The sequence below is a fragment of the Zonotrichia albicollis genome, chromosome 17, assembly GCF_047830755.1.
Source record: "Zonotrichia albicollis isolate bZonAlb1 chromosome 17, bZonAlb1.hap1, whole genome shotgun sequence".
Classification (NCBI taxonomy): domain Eukaryota; kingdom Metazoa; phylum Chordata; class Aves; order Passeriformes; family Passerellidae; genus Zonotrichia; species Zonotrichia albicollis.
In genome coordinates this window covers 6,379,796-6,403,002 of record NC_133835.1, presented here as the reverse complement: position 1 = coordinate 6,403,002, position 23,207 = coordinate 6,379,796, and the positions used below count along the sequence as shown (strand labels likewise).

General features: G+C 44.7%; 1 protein-coding gene across 1 annotated transcript in view; it reads right to left on the bottom strand.

The window, feature by feature from the left end:
• TOP1 (DNA topoisomerase I) overlaps nucleotides 1-23,207 on the bottom strand; it is a 65,473-nt gene continuing 42,266 nt past the window's right edge. The window contains exons 7-21 of the mRNA XM_005489983.4: nucleotides 20,930-21,005; nucleotides 19,871-19,968; nucleotides 15,453-15,568; nucleotides 12,088-12,209; nucleotides 11,279-11,401; nucleotides 9,709-9,896; nucleotides 8,942-9,086; nucleotides 7,770-7,913; nucleotides 6,567-6,752; nucleotides 5,002-5,070; nucleotides 4,316-4,430; nucleotides 3,501-3,628; nucleotides 2,378-2,472; nucleotides 1,524-1,673; nucleotides 1-1,408 (exon numbers count right to left, since the gene is read on the bottom strand). Of these exons, the coding sequence (XP_005490040.1) occupies nucleotides 1,306-1,408; nucleotides 1,524-1,673; nucleotides 2,378-2,472; nucleotides 3,501-3,628; nucleotides 4,316-4,430; nucleotides 5,002-5,070; nucleotides 6,567-6,752; nucleotides 7,770-7,913; nucleotides 8,942-9,086; nucleotides 9,709-9,896; nucleotides 11,279-11,401; nucleotides 12,088-12,209; nucleotides 15,453-15,568; nucleotides 19,871-19,968; nucleotides 20,930-21,005 (1,858 nt within the window). The 3' untranslated portion in view covers nucleotides 1-1,305. The remainder of the gene's footprint in view (nucleotides 1,409-1,523; nucleotides 1,674-2,377; nucleotides 2,473-3,500; nucleotides 3,629-4,315; nucleotides 4,431-5,001; nucleotides 5,071-6,566; nucleotides 6,753-7,769; nucleotides 7,914-8,941; nucleotides 9,087-9,708; nucleotides 9,897-11,278; nucleotides 11,402-12,087; nucleotides 12,210-15,452; nucleotides 15,569-19,870; nucleotides 19,969-20,929; nucleotides 21,006-23,207) is intronic.

Genomic DNA, 23,207 nt, shown 5'->3' with positions numbered 1-23,207 from the left:
TCAGTTAAGTTGTAGGAATTTATTTTAAATAACCTACAGTTGATTAAAAGGGAATTCATGATAAAAATAGAAGATACTTGTTGAGGAAAGGCTGCAGGAAATGGTCTTGCACACACACTACGCTAACAATGCCTCTAAGACTAATGATTATAGCAAAAAAAGGTTTCACATTAAAATTCTGCTTTTTAATTTTTAAAATTTTTTTACACAATTACAAAAGAAAAAAATAAAAGCCCTAAAATCTTGATTATTTTCCTTTTTTGGACCAATGCTCATTTCCCTCGAAATTTATTGACCTGTGAAACTTCTTTTTACACAATAAAATCTTTCAAGTAAAAGAGAGGAGTGGGGCTTAGAAAAAAAGGAGGGGGGGAAAGGTAAAACAGTCTGACAAACCTAAATGTAGATAATTCTTGGAAGTGTACAGAGCGTGTTCAGAACAAAGGGTGATGGGAATGTCATTTGTTTCCAATTTCACTTGTCCTCAAATTCCACACACATCTTTCCATCACACGGCCCCCTCCCCCCACCCGCTCCCCAAACCTACACGATCTTTAAGATCATAAAGAAAGAAAACTGTTTAAATATTTTAAAATAATTAAAAAGAAATAAAAATTCACATTTAAAATAGGAACACTCAAGTCAGGAGGCCGATTTCCCATCATGATTTGCTCTGAACAAATGTGGTGGATTTTTGTAAATTCATGTTCCAATGCCACGACTGTTTCAAGTGACAAATTGAAAAAGATTTGGGTATTTCCATGACTATAGTGACAGCTGTAACAGGTGCGTTGGGTTCCTTAAATTTTGTTTATTTGTTAAATTCTGAAATGGGGCGGGAGGGGGAGGGGAAGGGCAGGGGTTAAGGAGTCCATTTTCTATTAAAATATAGAAGTTATTGCAAAACCCTAACTGTAAAAACGCACCAATATAATTGGATTTTGTATACAGTAGCTAAAGATTCCCACGCTCTCAGTGTGATGGTGAATTTGCCTGGCGGAAGGTTGACAAATCCCCCATCCACTTGCCCTGCCTCAAGAGAAAAACCACACAAACCAGACAGCTAGAATTTGGATCTCTGAAACATTTTTTAAATAAGTTGTCCATAGGACAACTGGCTCAGCTCCTTTAAGATATTTCCAGGTTATGCTTTCTGCAAGATGTTGGCTGTTTTATCTGATGCTCACTTGCCCCTTTCCTCCCCCTTCCCCAGCATCCAAGGACAAGTAAGGCTCACAGTTTATCAATCTCCCTAAAAACCAGGCTACTCCCTTTTCCCATAAAATTCATCTCAATAAAAACAGGTTAAAACTCATAGTCTTCCTCTGCCATGTCGATAGCCCAGGCAAATTTCTCTCGTTGGGTTTTGTTATAAATCTTCTCTATAGGAATTCCCCACTTCTTACACCTGCAGGAGAGGAGATGCTGTTAGAGTTAGGGACAAAAGGAAGGCCAGAGACCCTGCCCTTGTTGCAGGTGAAGAGTGGGGAGGGTCACCCCAGCACACCCCAGGCAGGACTTACCAAGCAACAGAGATCCTGGGATCCAGATAGTTGAGTTTGGAGGTGCCCAAAGCAATCTGCTTGTTCTCCTCCCTATCTGTAGCCTGGACCTCCAGCTTCATCAGTTGCTCCTCGATCCTCTGCACTGCTTTCTTCTTGCTCTCCACAGTCCTGGGGTGGCAAAGAACAAAGCATTGAATTCCTAATGCCCTGTCAGCACTGTGGGAACCTAGAGGGACTCTGCTCAAGGTAAGCAATGCCACCAGCCACACAGGGCAGCTGTGCCAGCACAGATGGTGACAATAACACACTCAGCACATGCAATTAAGAACTGACATTTTCCAAGAGGCAGAGCAGGAATCTTAAGCAGCAGTTTTGTTTTAAAGGGTTGGAAGCAACAGCCTGAACTGTTCTGATGCTACACCCACTCCCACACCAGCCCATCTATCCCTCAGTAAGTCATGCTGTGATCCTGCTTCCAGAGCTCCTGTGTCTCAGCTCCCCCGTGGCTGCTCTGCAGAGCCCACATGGAGCCCCAGCACATGGTCTGTGCCATGGGCTTCCAATGGGGAGTGGGGAGCTCAGGGAGGTGCCTGTGCAATTAATTAATTAACTGTGCAAGCCCAGGCTCCCCAGGAAGGCAGCACTGCTACACATTGGTCCTGGGCAGCAGCAGGGTGGGTGAGCACTGGCAGGGGCTCAGCTCTGAGGGCTGGGCACGAGTGACCACAACAGGAACTGCAGGTCAGACCACCCCAAAGGTGGCCATTTCTTCATGCACAGAATGAAAAGAGCAAAAGAAAGCCTTCCCAAATCACAGGCCAGGAAAGGACCCCTTCTGGGAGCATTGCTCAGCCCAGTAACACCAGCCTTACTTTTTAGACTTCTCATCCCTCCGGACCTTGGCATCAGCTTTGGCGCTTTTCAGTTCCCTCCTGGCATCAGCTAATTGCTCCTTCTTGGCATCAATCTAGGAGAGGCAAAACCAGATGGCAGCACTGAGAACGAGCTGCTGACAGCTGTGCCAGTCACCCCTGGGCAGCATGACCCAGAGAGCCACTTTGTGACCCCGTTCAGAATCTACCACTCCTGCAGAGCAGTCAGGCCACTGGGCACTGCACAGCCACGTGTGGTGAGATATCCCCCTCAGAAAACAGGGCTTCACTCATTTCCAAAGACAAGCTGGTGCTGGGAGCTTTCTCACACAGCTACAACCATGCAGGCTGAGGAATTGGCTTGGTCTGGCCAACAAATCCCTTCTGGCAGCTTGTTTGCCTTCACTGCATCCCATCACCACTACCAGCTCTCTGATGGCTACATGGAAGGATGATCCCTGATCCCTCAAGTAGGAATCAGCCCCAAATCCTACACACTGCAAGGTGTTAATGCCTCAGGCAGTTCTACTTCAGTAAGTTTGGGATTCAGGGAAATACAGCATTTTGCAGCCCCTGTTCAACCACTCCCTTTAAACATCCCAAGCTCTAGCATCTAGGGTGATGGCAGCCATGTTAGGTGTTATGGAAGCAGGGGACACTGCAGTGCCAAACCAGAACTCCTTATTGTGAAGGTTATTCTAAAACCAGACCAGGAACAGACCTAACCCCTTTGGACCTCATGGCCTTCACCAGAAACAATCTGCAAAGGAAGAGGTCAAGTCAGAGGGGCATAATGTACTATGTACCACTGACAGTGGCCTGGGATTCACACAACAGGGGTGGCTGCCCACTCCAGGTTCTTTAGGGGACACAGAGACTGCTGCTCTCAAATTTCAAAGGCAGCAGAACACATAGCTATAGGATGAAGGGCAGAAAAAGGGCCTGACCTTGTTCTTTACAGGTAAAAGACAACTCAGAGAAGCCCCTTCCAGCTCACTGGAAGGCCCATATCTGATGCACACCAATTCCTGACAGGGAAAAGCAGGCCCTGCTTCCACCCCAAGGAAAAGGAATGCTGATTCCTGAGATGCAGGAGCCCTCAGAGCTGGGCAGAGGGAGGTACCTTGCTCTGCAGATTCATCATGGACTTCTCGAAGGTTTTGGGCGGAGCTCTCTGGTGGTTACACAGAATGGCCACCGCTCTGTTGGCACGGTTGTAGGAGAGGATCTTTGCTGGGATGTTGTCATCCGCTGTGAAGGACAGGAGAGTGGTGAACATCTGAGTTCTCCAGGGTGTGGTGCCACAGCCAGTGTCCCACAGCCACTGCAGAACCAACCTTCCCCTCCTCTGTCCAGTCTCAACACTGCACTCCAACTACAGTTCCAGGCCTGGCCACTTCCATCCCAGCCCCAAACTCCCTCTGGATGTTCCTCATCACTGCTGACACCACCTCAGCTCAACACAGGGAAAGCACAGCCAGAGCAGGGGACTGCAGGACCACCCTGCCCAGGACACTGCTGGGCTTCACAGGTGCAATGTGCCCACTTGGTAAAGCTGCAAAGGGCAAGGCAGCACTGCTCACAGGAGTTGTGCATGAGCAGCATCAAACATGGGGCTGTTACACATGCACCTGCCTTGACTGTCATCTACAGCACCTGACAGCTAACAGAAAGCAAACAGATTTAGTTAAGGATAGGCATAACCTGGAAAGCACACCCTGGTGTGCTCACTAGTCAGTTCTGTTCTGCTCAACTACCTTAAAAGATTGTCTGACAGCAGATTTTTGGTCAGAGACCTCAGCTGCCTGACATTTGCACTGGGAGAACTGTTACAAGGAAGTGGTGAACAGATACACAGCTTGTGGCTCAGCCAAGGAAGCCAGATCTGTTTTGCAGGGTAAGATCTGTTCCCCTCACAGCTTCAGGGGCAAGACTTACGATTCGTGAGCTCCTTGAGCTGCTGCTGTAGCGTGATGGAGGCATTGTATGTACGGAATACCTTGGCTGTCAGCCCCTCCATGAGGTCTTGAAGGTGTTTATTTAAGATACTGGTCTAAAGAAGCAGAAAGGAGATGACAGTGAGCATTAGGAATGACCAGAGTGTTTGTGAAACCTCAGGATCCATGGCTGAGACCTGGTGTACTCAGACCCAACCACAACAGAATAGCCACAGCATGACTGAAACCACAGCAAAAGTGAACAAAGAGCCAACAAGTATTACATTGGTAACAAGTACCACAAGTGGCCAAAAAAGATTTTTTGGTGTGGAGGTTTTGGTTTCCAGCAACAATAAACATGCCTGGACCACCACAGTGCTCCCACAGAGCCGAGTGTGTGCAGAGAGGGATGTGAAAATCTGTCACCTCACACATTCATCATCTCTGAACTCTGAAAAAACCTCCCCAGGTCAGAGCCAGGTGGGCTCAGCAGGACCAAGGCCCATTGCTTTGGGAACCTGTGGGCACAGTGGACAATTCAGACACCAGGCTGAGACAGACTCTCACTGCTCTGAGGTGCTCTGGAAGAAAACTTCCATGAAACCAAACAGAGCAGCTGTTACTGCCTGGTGCAGAGCAAGCCTGCTCAGGATGCTCCACCACCCTCACCATGAACTCTGTGCTTACATTGAGGCGGTCAAAGAGATCATCCTCAGGCTGCTTGTTCTCCATGAACAGCTGAAGATTCTTAAACACCTGCAGGAAAAGAAAACCAGGAATGTCAGGCACACAGACAAGACAGCACTGGGCAGTACTAAGTTGTATGAAAGCAAGGAGCCATTAAATTGCTTTCAGGAACAGTGATGATGCTGGGTGCTACTTCCCAGCAGGCAAAGACCCATCTCTCAATGCAATGCTTGTGCTGCAGGTTCCCCCCCAGCAACAAGATGCCCTCATCATCCTTTGGATCAAAATGCCCTCTCATCCTTTGGATCAAAATTACAGTCAGGAGACTTAACTGCTCTGGTGTAGCTGCCTAACAGAGAAAGAGACCCCCAAGCTGTTGCCTTTTCCTTACTCTCCATTATTACTTGTGCCCAAGAGACCCCTGAGCCATTTCCCATGGATTGAAACTCCAAGAAACCAACCCTGCTGCATTGTTTCATACAATTTCATCCCAAACATGTCTCACTGGGGTAGGGAGAATAATCAAAGCATCTTTGATTATAACAGAGACCACAAATCCCAGCTCTGCATGCTTCAATTCTCCAGCTTCTCAACAACACACATTCTTCTATGGACATCCAATATACAAAGATTTCTAGTTCCACAATACTCAACTGCCCATTTTAAGAACTGAAAAAATACCAAGAGATACCAATAAATTTAAATAGAAAAATATGTTTTCTTCTTTACAAGGGAACCAAGAATTCCAGCACACATTAATTTCTAGAGCAGCAGTAGTTTAATTTTTTTTCCAGTTGTTTTGCTCCTCAAGGCACCAACATTTACTGCTGGCTGTCATGAAATTACCACAGTATTATACACAGGGTATCTCAGACCACAGAGTTGTGGGCCAGATGCAAAGTTGTTACACCCACAAAAAATTTTTTGGATAGTGCCCTCCAGGTTCACGCTGCTGGAAAGGGATTGATTCTGAAATGAGGCCAAAATCACAGCAGATTTGAAACTGGTGGATAGCAGAAGTAAAAGAATTGACATGGCATAAGAAGTTTTGGCTGGCAGACACCCAAATTCATAGGCCAGAGGTATCAGTGCATCTTCTCCACAGGCTCTGGAGCAGCCAAGATCAAGATCTATCTGTGAGGGCTCAGCTCCAACGTGACCCAAACCACTGTGAGAGAGGTGTTTATTATCAAAGCCCCAATCAAACTGCTGCTCTGCCAGTGCCAGCAGCATTTCACAACCGTTTATGCTGTAACTTATCACACGGGCCTGCAACTCCTGCATCTACAGGTGACAAAACCAACTTTGATGATGAGAATGAGACCCAGGAAGCTTGTCCAACACAGCTGTTACACTTCTGTACATCAACTCCTCACACTGAGACCACAGGGAAGAGCTGCAAGATGTCTGAACATCTCATCTGCTGGGCTGTGCCACACCACAAGGATGTCACACTGACTGACTTATTTTCTGGCTCGGCATCTGAGCAGTGGTAAAGCAACCTGTTAATGGCATGCAGACTGTGCTGACCACACCTCTGTGTATGTGCTTGTGGAGTGCCTTACCCTCTTCTCCACAGGGACCTTGTTGTAGTATCGGATGGAATCCTTGCCGAGGAAGTCGAACTCGACCACGTATTCCTGCCCGTCCAGCTCAGGATGCAGCTTGATGTGCTCTACTCTCAGAGAGCAGCAGCCCACAGTGTCAGCTGTCTCTCCTTCTTCTTTTTCATTACCAGCTCTCAGGGCAAGCTACATTTATATCAAGACAAGAGAGGTAAGGAATTCAAACTGTCCCCAGAATAAAGAGATGCTGCAAACCTTCAGATGCTGGCCTAGAACCAGCAGGGTCCAGAGGAGAATATCTCTTTTTTTTCAAGAGTTTAAGCCAGGATGCTTTACCAACTTCTGCTCATTAAGTAACTCAAACTTTGAGACAGGTCTGACTAACAGAAATGAATTTCAAAAAGTGTGGCAGTTTTTAAAAATCAAATTGACTTCCATGTGAACTCAATTTGAAACAATTCATATGGTTCAGTTGTTCATCTTCTATGATCCTACCTATTCACTGCACACTAAATACATTTCAAATAGCATACAGGTTATATAAATATTGGCTTGTATAAATTATCTAAATGCTACACTTGGCTGCATAAAACCACAGTGCTGGCTAAAACAATTTCTAACTTTTGAAATCTTCAGTGGTCATATGAAACCAGAATTATTCACATCAAAGTTCCCTGGTTTACATCAAACCATTTTGAACAAAACCTGTTAATTTAGTTAGTCAAGACACCATATGCTACTAGGAGCAGCTCTCTGGGAACTGGTTTTATGTTGCTTTAAATGCATCAACACAACTGCAGTTTTCTTTATGCTGTGGTGAAGAAATTAGCATAATTACAAAACCTCACAACTGTGACCTCATGCTGAAGAGGTGACAAACCAGCAGAAATTCCCAACAGGAAAACTGAAGCAGCTGGAGACAAAAGGCCCACACAAACTTCCCACTAATTCAACTGGGTGATTCTGGAACCAGGCTGTGAGTTTTGCCTGAACTAAACAATGCTGCCTGAAATAGCTGTGTTTAGTACAATAGTTCATTGCTCTGGATTGCAGGTAATGGGAAGGAAAAGGAGCCTGCCCACCAGGAAGTCTCAGGATACCTCAGTAACTGGGCTCAATTCTGCCTTCAAGACAAACACACAGCATTCCCAAGTATTCCCTGCAGGACAGGGAGGGTGAGAGGAGCCAAGGAAGGAGCCTCACCTTATCAATGAAGTACAGTGCCACAGCCCTCTGCCGAACCTTCATCTCTTTGGATTTCCAGTCTTCTCGGTATTGATTCCGGATTTTATCTACACATTTCTTCAACCTCCGAGCTGTCTCGTACTTCTGCCAGTCCTTCTCACCCTGCAGGAAGATGGAACAGAGTCTCCCTACAGAGCAGGCAGAGGATGAGCTCCAATCTGCATCTCAAGGCTTTGCAAGCCCGTGTGCGGCAAACAGTCTCGCTGTACAAAAGCACTGAGATGCTGCTGCTGCACAGCTCAGCCTCACACTGAGCTGCCACACAGCTGCAGGTCATTCAGATTTCCATGATATTAAATACTTCCATGGAAGCAACTAGAGAGAGACACAAAAGAACACATCTTCCCTGCTTCTCAAAATACAAATGGTTTCCTTTGCTTTATTCAGATGGCACTTATGTTCTTTCAGCTGTGTAATTAAATACCCATAAAAGGCAAAAGCAACATCAACAGTTCATCATCATTATTATGTATTCAAGACACAGCAAAAAGAGGGCAGGAATTCACAAGGAATAGAGATATTTTTCCTCCTGCATTTGTAGGACAAACTCCTTGTTTCCAATCCAGGAAAAAATCTCTCAGAAAAAGACTGCATGAAAGGAGCTTAAAGTCTTGCTTTTATGGACTTGATCCACAGACTGGGTATTTGCTCCCACAGCAGGAGTTTATTTTCCTTCAGTCATGAGCTCCTCACCAGCCTTCTCAGCCAGGAGCCTGGCTGGGTTTTTAATTTTACAAACAACTAATTAACAACCCATGGTTAGAACTTTACTGCAACACCACACAGGGGAAGTTAAGGCCAAATGTATGTAAAATATCCACCAGAGCAAGACTGCTCTTGGATAAATTGCTTCCTTTTAGGTTTACACAGGTTAAAGGATTCCTACTAGAAATGGCACAATGCTTTTCAGGAGAAATTTTTCTATATTTCACCTGCTCTCCTGGGCAGTAACTGTATCCTCTCCTTTCAAAGGGGAACAGAAGCACAGAAGCTTCCCCATGTTTTTCAACCACTGTAGGATGAAACAGCCAGGTACCTCCTGCATCTCTCCTAACCACAAGCTACATTTGCTTCTTGGAAATATGACCAGGAAAATGGCTTTGTTTTTGCTTTTTTAACTAGATCTTTACCTTAATTCTTGAGCTAGGGTTCAACATGATGTATTTGATAGAGCCTTGGATGTTCTCAGTCCATGACACCAGCCAGGTCACCTTGTTGTCATGCCTAACCTCCTTCCATTTGTGTCCTGGTGGAGGGGCAGGGATTTTGGAATCCCTACAGAGAATCACAAAACAGATGATAAAAACTAGTTAGAGGAAATCCCACCAGCATCAAAACAGAGAAGGTAATAAACAGCATTACACAAAGAAAGTGCAGGGAAAGGAACTGAGGCAACAGAAGTGCATTACCAAAGCAGGAGACCAAGTAAACAAAATTGAACAAAGAACAGGAATGTAATTGCTACTAACATGTACCTGCTGAAGAATTATACTGTAATTGCCAGGATCATTTTTGATTTGTGAACACTGTAACAGTGTGGACACTTATGACTGCTAGATAGAGTGAAGAAAAGCCCACCAAACCTTAGCCTTCAACATCATGGAAGACAGGGCAGGGCAACCTACATATAAGAAAATTATTTTCTGGAAAGAGTAGCAGGAAAGGCACTTTAGGCAGATGCAGGCTGTAGGCGTGAGGAAGAAAATATGTTGAAAAAGTTCTACAAGAAACCCATGATTGCCTTGCTCAGTCTTTGCTTGTATGACTCAGTTTCTTATCCATATGAGAACAAGATAAGCTGCATCCCTAATTCTACATGTTTGAGTAACAACTTATGGAGGGTTTTAAAAACTGACTCTAGAAAGCAAAGGCAGGGTGTGAAGCATGCAGGGCTCACTTGCTGCAGTTGATGATGATGTCCTCGGGCATGATGCGCCTCTTCAGCATCCCCATCTTGGGGTGGTTCCCGCGGCCTCGGAACAGACCCGGCGGCTCAATCTTAAAGTTGGCAATCCTCTCCTTGTGGTTGTCCATCACACAGTACCCATACTCCTTCAATAGCCGCTCGTTCTCCTCTTTGATTTTCTGGGAAAAGCCAAAAGCACAGATGATATGGCACAAGCAGCACCACACTCACCTTTATATGCCAAGACTTGAAACAGTTTTACATTTGTGCCACACTAATGCTGAACATCCAACCAAAAATCAGATCCCCATCATGTCAAGTGTATTAGACTGGCCAGAAAAGGATTCATAAAATGCACACAGCACTGGAAAAAGGGAAAGAATGTGTGCAAACTCTGAAAATTTGTATTTGAGGGTAACAGATCAGTGCTGGTGAAGGCAGCTACAATTTTGCCACAATAGAGGGCTGTATCTCTATCCATATATCTCAGCTTCAAGGGTACCCCCAGCACAGTACTGCTATTTTATATTTTATACTGAGCATTTGACATCCACTGGACTTCCTGTCTTGTTGTTTATGTATAAAAATTCTGTGTATAAAAGACTTCAGTGTTTGAACTCAGCATCAGAAAGCAGGCAAAGGAATGTCTCCAGGCTGCTGCATGTCAAGCCTGTGTCAGCAAATGGTTTCACAAGCAGAACACAGTCTTCTAAGAAAGAATGTGCTGAGATTTCACTGCATACTTCTGTGCCTGAACTCTAATTATATAGCAGGAAAAATAAAAACACTGCAGCTCAAAATAAAACATCTGACCCACAGACAGCACTGCTGCACCAGCTAAGAAACAGAAAAAGCCACTTCTGCTCCATTTTAAGAGCCACCATGGACAGGAACTGAAGGGCTCACCTACATTTATCAAACAGAAACAGCAGGAAGACAAGGGCTCTCCATTTTGATGGGATCCCTCTGATCCCAAAGGCTGTAATTCCAAGCTGCCAGGCCCTTCATTCAAAGGACAACTACTACAGCACTGCAGATTAACTGAGAACTTGGGGAAAGTTTCCACCTTCCAACATTCATTGCAGTTAATTTAATTCTTAACCTATGAGACATGTAGCCATGCTGCTGTATAATAAAGTTCACTTTTTATTCAAAAACCAACATTACTTGATGTTTAAGATTTCTTCTCTCATGTTATTCACTAATGGCATTGCTGTATCCATTCCACCATCCTGATCTAAGCCATCCTTAACTGACTATCCACTGCTTATAATGAGCCCAGAGGCAGCATCTCTGATTCTCTTTATTGACTTAAGCAGTTACTTGACTTAAGCAGTTACTGACTTAACTTTCCCTAAGCAGGATCAGCCCTATCAATATCATTTCAAGTCAGGATGAAGATTCAGCTGTAAACACAGTGCTCTGCCCTACCTGAGCTGCACAGCTCACATGAAAGCAATAATCTGAAAGCTGGTGAAAAACACTGACATATGCACAGCAAGGGGAATGATTGCACAAAGATGTTTACAACCATGAAGCCTCCTAGAATTCCCAGTAGTACCTGTTTTTCCTCCTTGGACATCTGTTTCCTAGCTTCTGACTGAGCTTTGAAATACTGGCTCATGTGGGTGAAGTCACACTTGCTGAGGTTGGTGATAGTGCTCTTCTCTTCAGAGGTCATTTCCTTGCAGAAGGAAAGCAGTGCTTTAAGTTTACACACACACACAAAATTTTCATGCATAGCAGAGCTTACCCTGCTCCAGGCAGCCTAAACAGGAACAGCAGGCAGTTTCTCACAATAACCTCCCCCCAGGAATCCCCAGATTCTTGCACAGGCTCACTCCAGCTGAGGTCAAAGAGGAAAGGACAAGCAGCAGATCCCATGGAGCAGGGTTCTGATGTCTCCAGGCACTGGGCAATGCTGCACCACTTTCCAAAGATCTCCCACATCCTGACTGGGACTGCTGAGGGATGGGGAGAAAAACCCAGAAATATATCCAGGAAAACTGCACCAAACTTATCTAAGGCTTGCTGTTATGGCTGATGACTGAAGTGAACATCTCTGTTTGGAAGGGGTTTCCTTGCAGCAAATCTGATTTTTACACAAGGCATTAACAAGCAAGTCAGTACACCCCATGGTGCTGCAACACAGGAACCTGACTTTGTTGGTTGAGAAAGGCATTTATGGTAGGGCCCTTCCTGGTGAAACTACAGGATAAATGGGAAAATTCACAGCTACAGTCTGAGGCAGCTTTTAGTTGCCTCAAGCCAACTTTCATGTGCATGGAACAGCAGCCCCTTTTCTCTGGTCAGTGCTGAGGAGACACTGGCCATGTCCACAGTCACTGCAGCCCAGGACTATGTGCATACCTTTCTCCAGTCCTTGAAGAAGTTTTTCCTGAAGATCTCCTTTGTAGTGTACTCATGGTCAAGCATTTTTGCAAAGAATGTGGCAACTTCTTCTGCTTTGGTACTCAGCTTCATGACTTTACCTACGAAGAAAGGTTTTCTTCTTAAAGAAAATGGTAAACAGGAATCAAAGTCATAAAGAGAATACAGTAACTACCCTAAAGGATTATATTTTTACTACAGAGAAGTTTGTCTTGAAATGTTACATAATACAGCAACTTGAATGGACAAAGGAAGCAGAGGAGCACAATTGCTTGACTTCCACCACAAACATTTTGAAAAAAATTTCCTCTGGAATCTAAACATTAAAAAAAGCAACAGCAATTTGATGTGAGGCAGATCTGGGCTGCAGGGCAGGAAGGGGAAAAGGCCTGCTGCAGGAAACCCTCTGCTGAGCCACCCCCGTGCTGGGCATGCTTCTGGGGAGGCACTGCTGTTTGATGTCCAAAAGGCAGGGATTTTATTAAATTTCATATTCCAGCACTCAGACATGTGGGAAAAACAGTCTCTGTATTCCTTTTCAATGCACAGACAGACTCCACCTTGGAACAGCCCTTCCAGCCTTTAGCTACTTGTAGGCAGGAAGAGCCCTTCCTCTGGATACTCTACAAATAGGCTGGAAAGAGATGCCAAATATTGAACCCTCCCTCATTGCAAGGAAACGTGTCAGGGTTCTGCTAATTGTTCCCTCTGCTGTGGGAATGCACTCCTGCCTCTCCAAAGCAGGCTCACAAGGCAGTCATTTTTAAGAAAGACTGAGCTGTCAGTGAATGGAGGGGTCACATTCCAGCTTCTCTGCATGACTGCAGCACAAAGTGGAACTGCTGCAAGGGGAGACTGAAGCACAAGGGAAAGAGGCTGCTGCTGCATTGAGGCTGTGCATTCAACATCTAACATTCCTATCGAGCATTTTTAAGTCCTGACTGCATTCCTCATGAAATGTGGGGTGCCAGTGATCCCTCTGAAGGATTCTGCACGCAGCTCACGTCTCCAGCTAGTTTAGTTGCAAGAAATATTTAAAGTTCCAATGCTTGGATGTCAATACCTGGGGATTTTTAACAACCATTTTACTGCACACAAGTGAACACAGGAAACTGTTCAATCTGTGCTCTTGGAAAAAAAAATTACCATACTTTGGGTTTACTACATATTTTCAAAAGTTGCATCATCTCTAAAATTAAAGCATGAGAGTCAGCTAAAAAGCCTTAAGATCTATAAAGCCTCGTAAAACAGGACTTAGCAAAACGTCCTCCCAATGATCTGAGAATATTCCACAATTAAATTAAACCAATAGTAACTCTGCCAATTTTTAAGCTGTAACCTAAAATACAGCATTTGTTTGCTTATAACAGGAAATGGGGGAAGGGAGAGACAGCAAAGGAAACTGTTTTTCCAGGCTGCAATTTCAGCTTAACAGAGGCTATCGAGTTAGTAACATGTTATGGGGCTAAAATGTCTGATATTTTTCCCAGCTAGCTGAAGGCTCAGTCACCTTTATCTAATCACTTTAGAATATATTTCATTGGAAAGAAATTTCCTTTTATTTTTCACAAAGGTTTGAAAAGGTTTAGTGACAGAGCTGGTAAAGAAAGGATTTATTGCAGAGGCATGAATATTAGTTACCTGATTTAAAACTGAAAACCAGAGAGCAACCAGGGGACAAAACAAGCAGAAAAATCCCCATGGCCATGACTGCAAGTGCCACACTCTTACCTTGCCCCATCTACAGAAAAATGTGCAAGTCAGAGCCACCTCTGGCCTATGAGCAGTGACTGGTTAACCCACAGGCACTGAAAAAGGATGGCTTTGGCATTTCAAGCTCCTTCCCCGAGTCAGTACTGCAGGCACTTCCAAGAGCCCCAGCAGTTTTTATGTGAGATGAAAGCAGGCAGTGAATCCCCAAGCCAGGGACAGATTCCTCCGGTGTGAGCCGGCTGCTGGCCAGCCACAGCCTCATTACTGGGCTCTACAAATCACCCTGGGATAATCTTGCAATGAGACAATGCCTTGTGAGCACAGACAGAGGCTCTCAGCAGCTGCTCTGTAAATCAGACATCTGATTTTTTGCCTAGTTTCTCAAGGAAGACTTATGGGATGTCTTTATTTGCCAGACCCCCTCCCTGCCCAGCCCATGACTGTTGAGCTTATTGATGAATTTCTGTGATGACAGAGGCAGAGGTTGCAGAAATCCCTGCAGAGGCTCTGAGAAATAGATGGCTGGAGAGATGAGGAGCATATTGCTGTCTGCACCAAGGGATAGCACAGTGCAGGCTGCCCCTCCCCTTCTCTAGACAACAGGAGAGATCATGCATTTTTCAGTATAGGAAAACAATTTCCAACTTTGCATCAGTTCTTATCAAACCCTAAGAAAGCAGGCTGCAGACATCCTTGATCACTGTGCTACTTGTTTGGAGATGGCCTTTAATAGGCTACAGCATATTTATTTCACTACTTTGCTGCTGAAAATGTAATGCCACCTATTCCTCAGTATTTCAAAACACTGTGTCATGTCACATGAAAACAGCACGTTGCTCCTGGAAGAGTTCCATGTGCAGATGTCCCCATCACCAAAAATTACATTCTCATCCATTCAAATACCTCCCACTTAATTCAATCCTGGGTTAATTTGATCCTTCATTTAACATGATCACAGAAAGGAAACACACAGGTCATCAAGTCCAGGCTCCAACAGGCATCACATCATATAATCCCTTCCACATGAGCCTCTAGCAGCCAGGCAGCTCAGGATACTTAAATCCCACACCAATTAGTTCTACCACAGGCAGTAGTCAGGGAATGGGACCATGACTTACATGAGAGGATTGTGTCCTTGAGCCCAGGGTCATCCCATTCATTCCTACAAGATCCTAATCATCTGTACCTAAATTCAATTGCCTTTTATTTCACTCATGCCACCAAATGATGATGAATTTCACCATGGATGATGGAAGTTGCAGTTCTTGAGGTTAAAGAAAACAAGAGCAAGCCTAAAGGTGACCAGTGATGAGGCAGCTACAATTACATACTCCACTGGTCACTGCTACTCTGAGGCATCAGACACCCCCATTCTGCTAAGGAACCTGAGAAATTCACCCCATAAGGGACTGAGAGCAGGTTCAATCCCTGTGTCACTTCAATGAGCAGAATTCAGCAGGCTCAGGTAAATTTCTTTCTATCCACAGACCTCACTTTGCTGCTGAGGAGCTGATTTAAGTGAACCACTAAAACACAACCACCTCCTCAGCTCTTCAGTCCCCAGAAGAACACTGCAATACCCTGAGATGTTTATTTCTCTTCCTAGCAAGTAGGAACACAGATTAACTCACCATCATAATAAAACTTGACATTTTCAGGCAGAGGTTCATATGGTGGAGCAAACACAGGACCTTTGTGCTCTAGGAACTTCCATTTGATGCCTTCAGGGTAGCGCTCTTCTTCCCACCTTCAAGAGAGAAATATGAACCAATACAATTTTAAGCTCTCAATCTTCATTTTATTACTGTGTGGGTATGAGAGTATGTTAAACCAGCAAGAAATCACTGCTTTGTCAGATACACACCAACAACAAATACTCAATGTACTATCACCATTTAATTCCTTCTTTTTCCAAAAGCACAGTCATAGCCATGAGCAGAACAACAGGGCTGCAGATTATCTGATGCCATCCTATTCCTCACCTCTCATGTGCTCCTCTTTTCACAAAATCACACAGCTGAAATTGCTTAGATCTTAAGAAAACAAGACTTGGACCCTGTAAACCAGCTAGGATCATGCCAAATTAGTTTCAGCTGTGATCCAACATCAGGTCCAGGATGCCTGCTCAGCAAAGTCAAACAATTGTGGTATATTATGCAGCTGCTTTCAGATGTGGACAATATGCCATCAAGGGCAGAGATAAAGAAACAGATGTTCATTTATGACCTAAATGAGAACAAACCTGCTTGGACAAGAATGACTAAAACCTGCTCTGTTATTTTAAATTCATTCCAATTCTCTGGGTAAGAAAAGCATAGTTGAATAAAAACAGAGCAGCCCAGAAAACTGCATGTTTGCCTTAAAAATGCTCTATAAAAAAATGCTCTATAAAAATGCTTTTCAAGTGATGCATTTGGTATCACAACACAGCAAGGCAGGCGCCACCAATCCCACATTCCAAGGGAACAGGGTCAGCAATTCATCTGCAGAGAAAAGGGTCCTGCCAGGCCAGGATCCTGCCCCCAGTTCCCAGTGCCCAGGCCACTGATTGCACACTCCTCCCCTCCAAGCTCCTTTCATGATTACCACGACATTACTGCTACATGCTGCTGGCACAGGATTCCCTGCTGGGAAAGGCTATTTCACCTCAGTGATCAATCAGCTGCAAGGCCATTAACCTGTCACAGCACTCAGTCTCTGAATTGCCCAGACAACTTTGTTGAGCAGCCATGACAATAAAAAAAACAGGTTTAAGCTTCTGTCTGGTGTCAGCCCTAAGGAGCAGCATTCCCATTCCAGGTGCCACAGCAGCTGAGGAAAGATGTGCATGGACTGCCTGCATCTCAGGAGCTGTGATGCACTGACTGATTGCTTCATCTCTACTGAGATACAAGTCACAGCATGGAAGATAAACACTGTACAGAGACAAGAGTTTCTGCTAGAAGACACTCAAAATGCTTCACTTGTGTCTGTATATCAACAATTTAGGAGCAGCAGCAACACAGCAGCTGGCTGGAGTTTGAAAGGCACCATCTTCAACCACACCACTGGACCTGATGACTTCTGATGAGATTCAACAGCTTTAACAGCAAAGCACCAAACCCAGCTATCAATACAGAACTGCATATCAGACCTCAGTCCCTGGCTGAAAAGAGGGCTTGAGTAAACCATGTTGATAGAAGAAACCAATATTGACACAGATTCCAAATATTTACATTCCTAATGATTGTTATGCTTTGTTTTGTTTTTCTTTTATTAATTAGAAGCTAGAAATATAAATATTTTGTCAAACATAGGCCTAGGTTCTTCTACCCAGAAGCTCCTTTCAGCAAAATAAATCTAAACCACTCTCAGCCAGAATAAACTTCTCCCTCACAATGAGCAATTTTATTCCAGTAAGAATAAAATAAGGGCATCATTCACAGTAGTTACTGCTTTTCAGGACAGGTTTGTCATTCTTGTTTTTTAAAATTTATTCCTCTGGTATTTACTTGGTGAGAAATTCAGTACCTCTATCCCTTTCTGTTCTTTTACAAAGGATGCATGTAAAAGCAGTATTAGAAAGGCAGCAGTTTAAATAGATAGCAGAAGGACATTGTGTCTTCTGGGAAGGCTACAGGGAAACATGGGATTCATGGGGTAGTTTCTAAGCAAAAAAGTACCAGAAAGTGTGCCCCCAAAAGACCACAAACCATCCCCAATCCCACCTCCACCTTCCTACACATCACACATAAGCATTAAGACAAAAGATAAAAGTGAGTCTCCTGAGTGTAGCTCATTTTTCATCCTCATTTAGTTTCAAACAGGAAAAGCATTACAGCACCACTGCCCTTGGCAGTTTCTGGTTCTAAAGCAATGTTGTACACATGATTTTGTGGGAGAATGCTGCCTCACTGATTCCAGCAACAACTCATCAGTCATACAGGCTTCTTAATTAAATCCCACATCAACCCTGTCTAAATATGCCAGGGTGGCTCAGGAAGGAGAAGTTTGGGAAGATCTTTCAAGTGGAATGAAAAGAGAGAAAATTCTTGGGGGAAAAAGCCCAGAACATACCTCAGGGATATGTTATCTCAAGGAAATGAACTTGCTGTAACACAAGGTGGGAGAAGTGCTCCTAAGGTGCACTTCTGGATCTCATTTTTCACACACTGATGGGGCATGAAAATGACCTCTGCAAGAGCTGCACACAGTGATGAATGAGGCCAGTGCCTTGGGGATGTCTGCATCAAGCATTCACACAAGTGAGGATCAAAATGCTCAAGGCAGCAAGCACTTGAGGAAGCAGCCAAAAAAAGGTATCAGACGCTCAGAAAATTGACTCAGATGGAACATAAAATGCCCTTAAGAGAAACAAGTGAAGTGCAGATGAAACCCTGTCCAGCAGAGACAGCCTATACAGAGCTGCAGATGGATGACAGGAACATCAGCAGAAGGAATCAGCTACCTTGTGCCAAATTCTGCAAAACATGCTTTAAAAGGCACTTTTCCTCAGCAGTAAGCACAAACTGCAGGGCTTAACACCACTACAGGGGCCTGAGCTGCCCAGGTAAGGGAGGGGAGAACAGCACAGCTTTCCAGTAAAGCTCTGCTGTTCAAGGATACAGCCCACAATAGAAGGGAGCTGGGATAACAGAATATTGTTAGACAGAACCAGTAAGGGGAGCTGAGACAAAGCCAAAAAGATAACAGGCTTAGAAAGACCTTCTGTAGCTTCCTATTGCTTTGTGTCCCTGTAGTTTGGTAATGTTACAGCACATTAAATATGCTGTCAAAGGATTTGAGAAAAAAGTGGATTGCTCAGGAAAAAGGGCAGTTTTGGGGAGAGGCTGGAAACCCAAGTTTCTAAGGGAGTATTCCAGTATGAAAAAGATTTGCAAGTGCTGATGTTTTGAGGAAGCTGTGACAGTTAAAGAGAAATATGTAAAGACTATAAACACTACAAAAGATTTTTTTCTTTTTAAGGATGAATCAGTAACAGTGTCAATAAAGGAGTAAAGGATTGAACCTGAAAGGATTGAAGAAGATTGCAAAGACTCTCTCCAACTCTACAGATCTGTTAAAAACAGCCAAGTGATCTGAGAAAAGATCAAGGAAACATCCCTGAAAGGTCATAAAAATACATTACAAGTGGGCAGAAAACACACATGCTTTCAAGAAGTACATATGCACTAAAATGAGGGAAGTACTAAGGCCAAAACTTCAAAACACACAAAATGGTAGCTCCCTCAAATCTAGAAATAACAGCTTAAATTACTATGGAGGGTTAAAAAAAATCCAGCAGGTTTCTTACACAGAGCACTACTGATGCATCACAGGTCTGTCTTCCAAATGAACCACAAAGGTCAGACTTACTTAAAACAGCTTCTAAAAAAATTTAAGAGTGAGTGAAAGTACAACTTCAGTGATGTTACTTAAGGATCCTGTGCAAGACAGAAAGTGTTTTTCATTTAAAATTTTCAGAAATCATTTGTCAAACAGGCTGAGCTAACTGGTCACTTGATCAAGTCTCATTTTTGTGCCAGAGGCAGGAGCAGTTTTGAGAGGCACAGCTGACACCCACTCATGCTGTACCTCCATGGAACACAGATAAGTTCTACTAGAATACTGCTTAACACATCTGCACACATTAATATATTCCTTAATCCACCTGAACCTATTAATATATTCCTGCTGACACCCCCAAGCTTTTGTACTACTCTGAAGAGTTTCAGCACAGAGCAGCTTCTGGGCACAGGAATATTGGTACCTGATCATTACAGACAGCCTCTACATGACACAGATAGGGAAAAAAAAAAAAAAAAACAACACCCAGACAACCCCACAAAACACTTATTTCCTGTTTTAGGGATATCACTTCTCCTTCAGAGGATGAACACAGTGAATGAGATATTTATTTAGAGCTTACCAGAAAGTAAGCCAATTATTCAGAACAAATCCTCATGAATCAACAGAAGAGAAAGCCAGATGTGCTTATTCAGCCAGCATGGGAGGTACAGGCAAGCCCAGGTGCAGATGGGAGCCTACAGCACTGACTATATATAGTTACCATTTCCATTTTTGCTCCTCTTCTTTTTTCGGCTTCTTTCTTTTGTCTGCTTCAGGGACTTTCTTATCTTTGCTCTTGACTTTCTTTGCTTTGCTGTCCTGCAAAATGAGTAAGATCCTGTTAGACCAAGCAACTGTATTTCCCCCCTCCCCTGAAAAGATGTGTTAAAACTAAAAGACACTCTCTTGGGGTATATAAGAGCTGAATTCCTGTGCCTTCACCACATAAATGTGCTCTTAGATCATCCCATTAAGTCCAAGTCTGCTGATGGTCCCACTCAAGTGTTCAGGCAAATTCTTTTACTTTACACTGGGGACATGCTAAATGCACACAGCCAGTTATCACCTGATAGGGGGCAAGTCTGGGCCATGGGAAGGGAACTGCTGTGTTACAGAACCTCCTCCCTGGCCTGCACTGGTGTGTCTGGTCTGGCAAATGCTGCAGAGCACAACCACCGTGGTCAGGTGGCTTTCTGGGATTATCCTGGCGCATGCTCAGTGTAGGGACATTTCCCTTGAAGGGAAGAATTAACCCCATTGCCCAGAGGTGCTGCAACATGTGTGTCACAAGGGTGCCTTTGCTAGATGTGTAGTTTGTCAGTCTCAAATTATGGCTAACCTTTTCCAAGTCCCTCTCCAAAGAAATTTCCACCTAGGCTCCATCTAAATGCTTTAAGCTTCCTTCTAGCATGTAATCTCTTTTCCATCTCCCCTGCCTCTGAACCCTGCCACATCATCTGTGCAATTACCACATGTGCTGAGCAAGGCTCCCCTGCCCCCTGCCAGCTCCTTAACAGAAGGACTGTGAATTGCCTGGAACAGCCTGGAAGTTCATGTCCTGGAGGCATCTTCTTCACCCATTGTTTTAAGGGTTGGAAAGAAAGTTTCCCTGAATTTTTATAAATTTAAGTTCAGATAAGTTAATATCTGCACCCTAAGTGAGGATCTGCCACACACAGCTCTGTTCCAGACAAAATCAGATTCCCCCTGCTCTGCATAATCCCACACCAAATAGCCTGGCTCTTCTTTATGATAAAAATAAACTCATCTGTCACATTACCTCTTCTTCCTCTTGTTTCCTTTTCTTTGCTTTCTTGATGTCTTCTGTTTTGATTTTCTTGGGTTTGTAGTCAGCACTAAGAACAAAAAGACTTGCTGATGAAATGGATCCATTTTCCATTACAAATAAAGAGAAGCCATAGACAAAGCTTATGTGCACAAGCTTGCAGCATAGCTGGCATTTTTAACTTCTAAAGAATATAATTTATACTCTGCTCTTTCAGAAGACTCAATAATCCCAATCCAGCACAACAGCCTAGAAAACCTGCAAGATGTTATTATCAATACCACTCCACAAGTTTCACTGCTGAAACATCTTCCTCAATGAAGAATCAATTCAAAAGCATTAGCAGCCACTCAGTGATTCAATGGGATGGGATAAATGGGTATAACCTTATTGGCATGTTCTATCCCAACTCTCTTTGTAGTCATCAGTCTGGGATCTTGCCCACAAGACTCACTCTTTGCACCCCCCACTAGTTCAAACAACAGTGAAATTGAGTCCTGGCAAATTACATAAACACAACCTCATTTCCAGTGAGGCTGGAAAAGACCTCTGAGATCACCCAGTCCAACCTATGACTCAACACCACCTTGTGAACCAGACCAGGACACTCAGTGCCATGTCCAGTCTTTCCTTAAACACCTCCAGGAACAGTGACGCCACCACCTCCCTGGGCAGCCCATTCCATGTCTAATCACCCTTTCTGTGAAGAAATTCCTCCTAATGTCCAACCTAAACCTCCCCTGGTGCAGCTTAAGGCCTTGTCCCATCCCTTGTTGCAGGGGAGCAGAGCCTGACCCCCACCTGGCTGCACCCTCCTGTCAGGGAGTTGTGGAGAGTGATAAGGTCACCCCTGAGCTTTCTCTTCTCCAGGCTGAGCCCCCACAGCTGCTCCTCATTGGACTGGTGCTCCAGACCCTTCCAGAGCTCCACTGCCTTCTTCTGCACTTGCTCCCACACCTCCATGTCCTTCTTGAATTGAGGGGCCCAGAACTTGAGGTGCCCAGTAAAGGGGCAGAATCACCTCCCTGCTCCTGCTGGCCACACTATTCCTGATACAGGCCATGTGCCACTGGCCTTCCTCACCACCTGGGCTCATGTCCAGCTGCTGCTGAGCACCATTCCCAGGGTCTTTTCTGCTGGGCACTTTCCAGCAACTCTGCCCCCATCCCGGAGCACTGCAGAGGGTTGTGGTCAAAGTGTCAGAAGTGGCATTTGGTCTTGTAGAACATCATGCTGGTGGTCTCAGCCCATTGGTGCCCACAACAGCCTCCAACCACCACATCTCCCACCTGCCCTTCTGTTTGTAAACAGCAGGTCCAGCAGGGTACTACCCCTGTAAGGCCACAGCTGTTCTTACCAGCTGAGACAGAAAGTTCTTTTCCACAGACTCCAGGAACCTCCCATCCTGCCTCCTCTCTGCTGTGCTGAGTTTCCAGTAGGTATCCAGCAGGTTAAAATCTCCCACAAGAACAAGGGCTGGCAGTGGTGAAACGTCAGCCAGCCACTCATAGCACAGTTCATCCACCTCTTCATCCTGGTTGGGTGGGCTGGAACAAGGCTCCCAGCAGGATTATCTGCCTTACCAGCCTTCCCCTTGATGCAAGGGGCACTCAACCTTACTGTCACTGTTCTTGAGCTCTATGCAGACAGAACACTCCCTAACGTACAGCAACACCCCAACTCTTAATCTTTCCATGGCAGATGTGAGAGGAGAAGTCATACAAAACTAGCAGAAGGCAGCAAGTGATTACACAAAAGATGTCCCACCCAAGTCTCTTGGAAATGAGAGCTGTAGGGATGGAGTGCCACCATGGTGAAACCCTTCCTGGCCTTTAACTCCTGCCTGCTAACAAGGACAAACTACCCTGAAGAGCTGGATGGGTACAGCAGCAGATCCCAGTGAGATGGAGCTGAACTTGTATGTCAGGGGGTTCCTGTGTCAGGAAAACATCCTGGGTGTTTCTCTGCGAGACAACAAGCCTCAGCATAACTTGTGACACATTGAGACTCCAGGCACACCACGCCAGGCAGTGCAGGCAAACCTCCCCCTGCCTCCAAACAGGCTGACAGTGCATTTTCTACCTCTTGTGCAGTCATTTCCTTGCCCAACAGAAACCACTGCAGCCACTTAGCTCCATTAATACCTCACGTGCTCACATTTCTGTTTTACAGTCCTCATCAGTCTTTACCTGCCTTCTGGGGTTTTCCTTTTTTATTTACTAGTTCTGCAACATTTCACAGCAGCATCTGCAGAAGCAGGTAGTGGCATTTT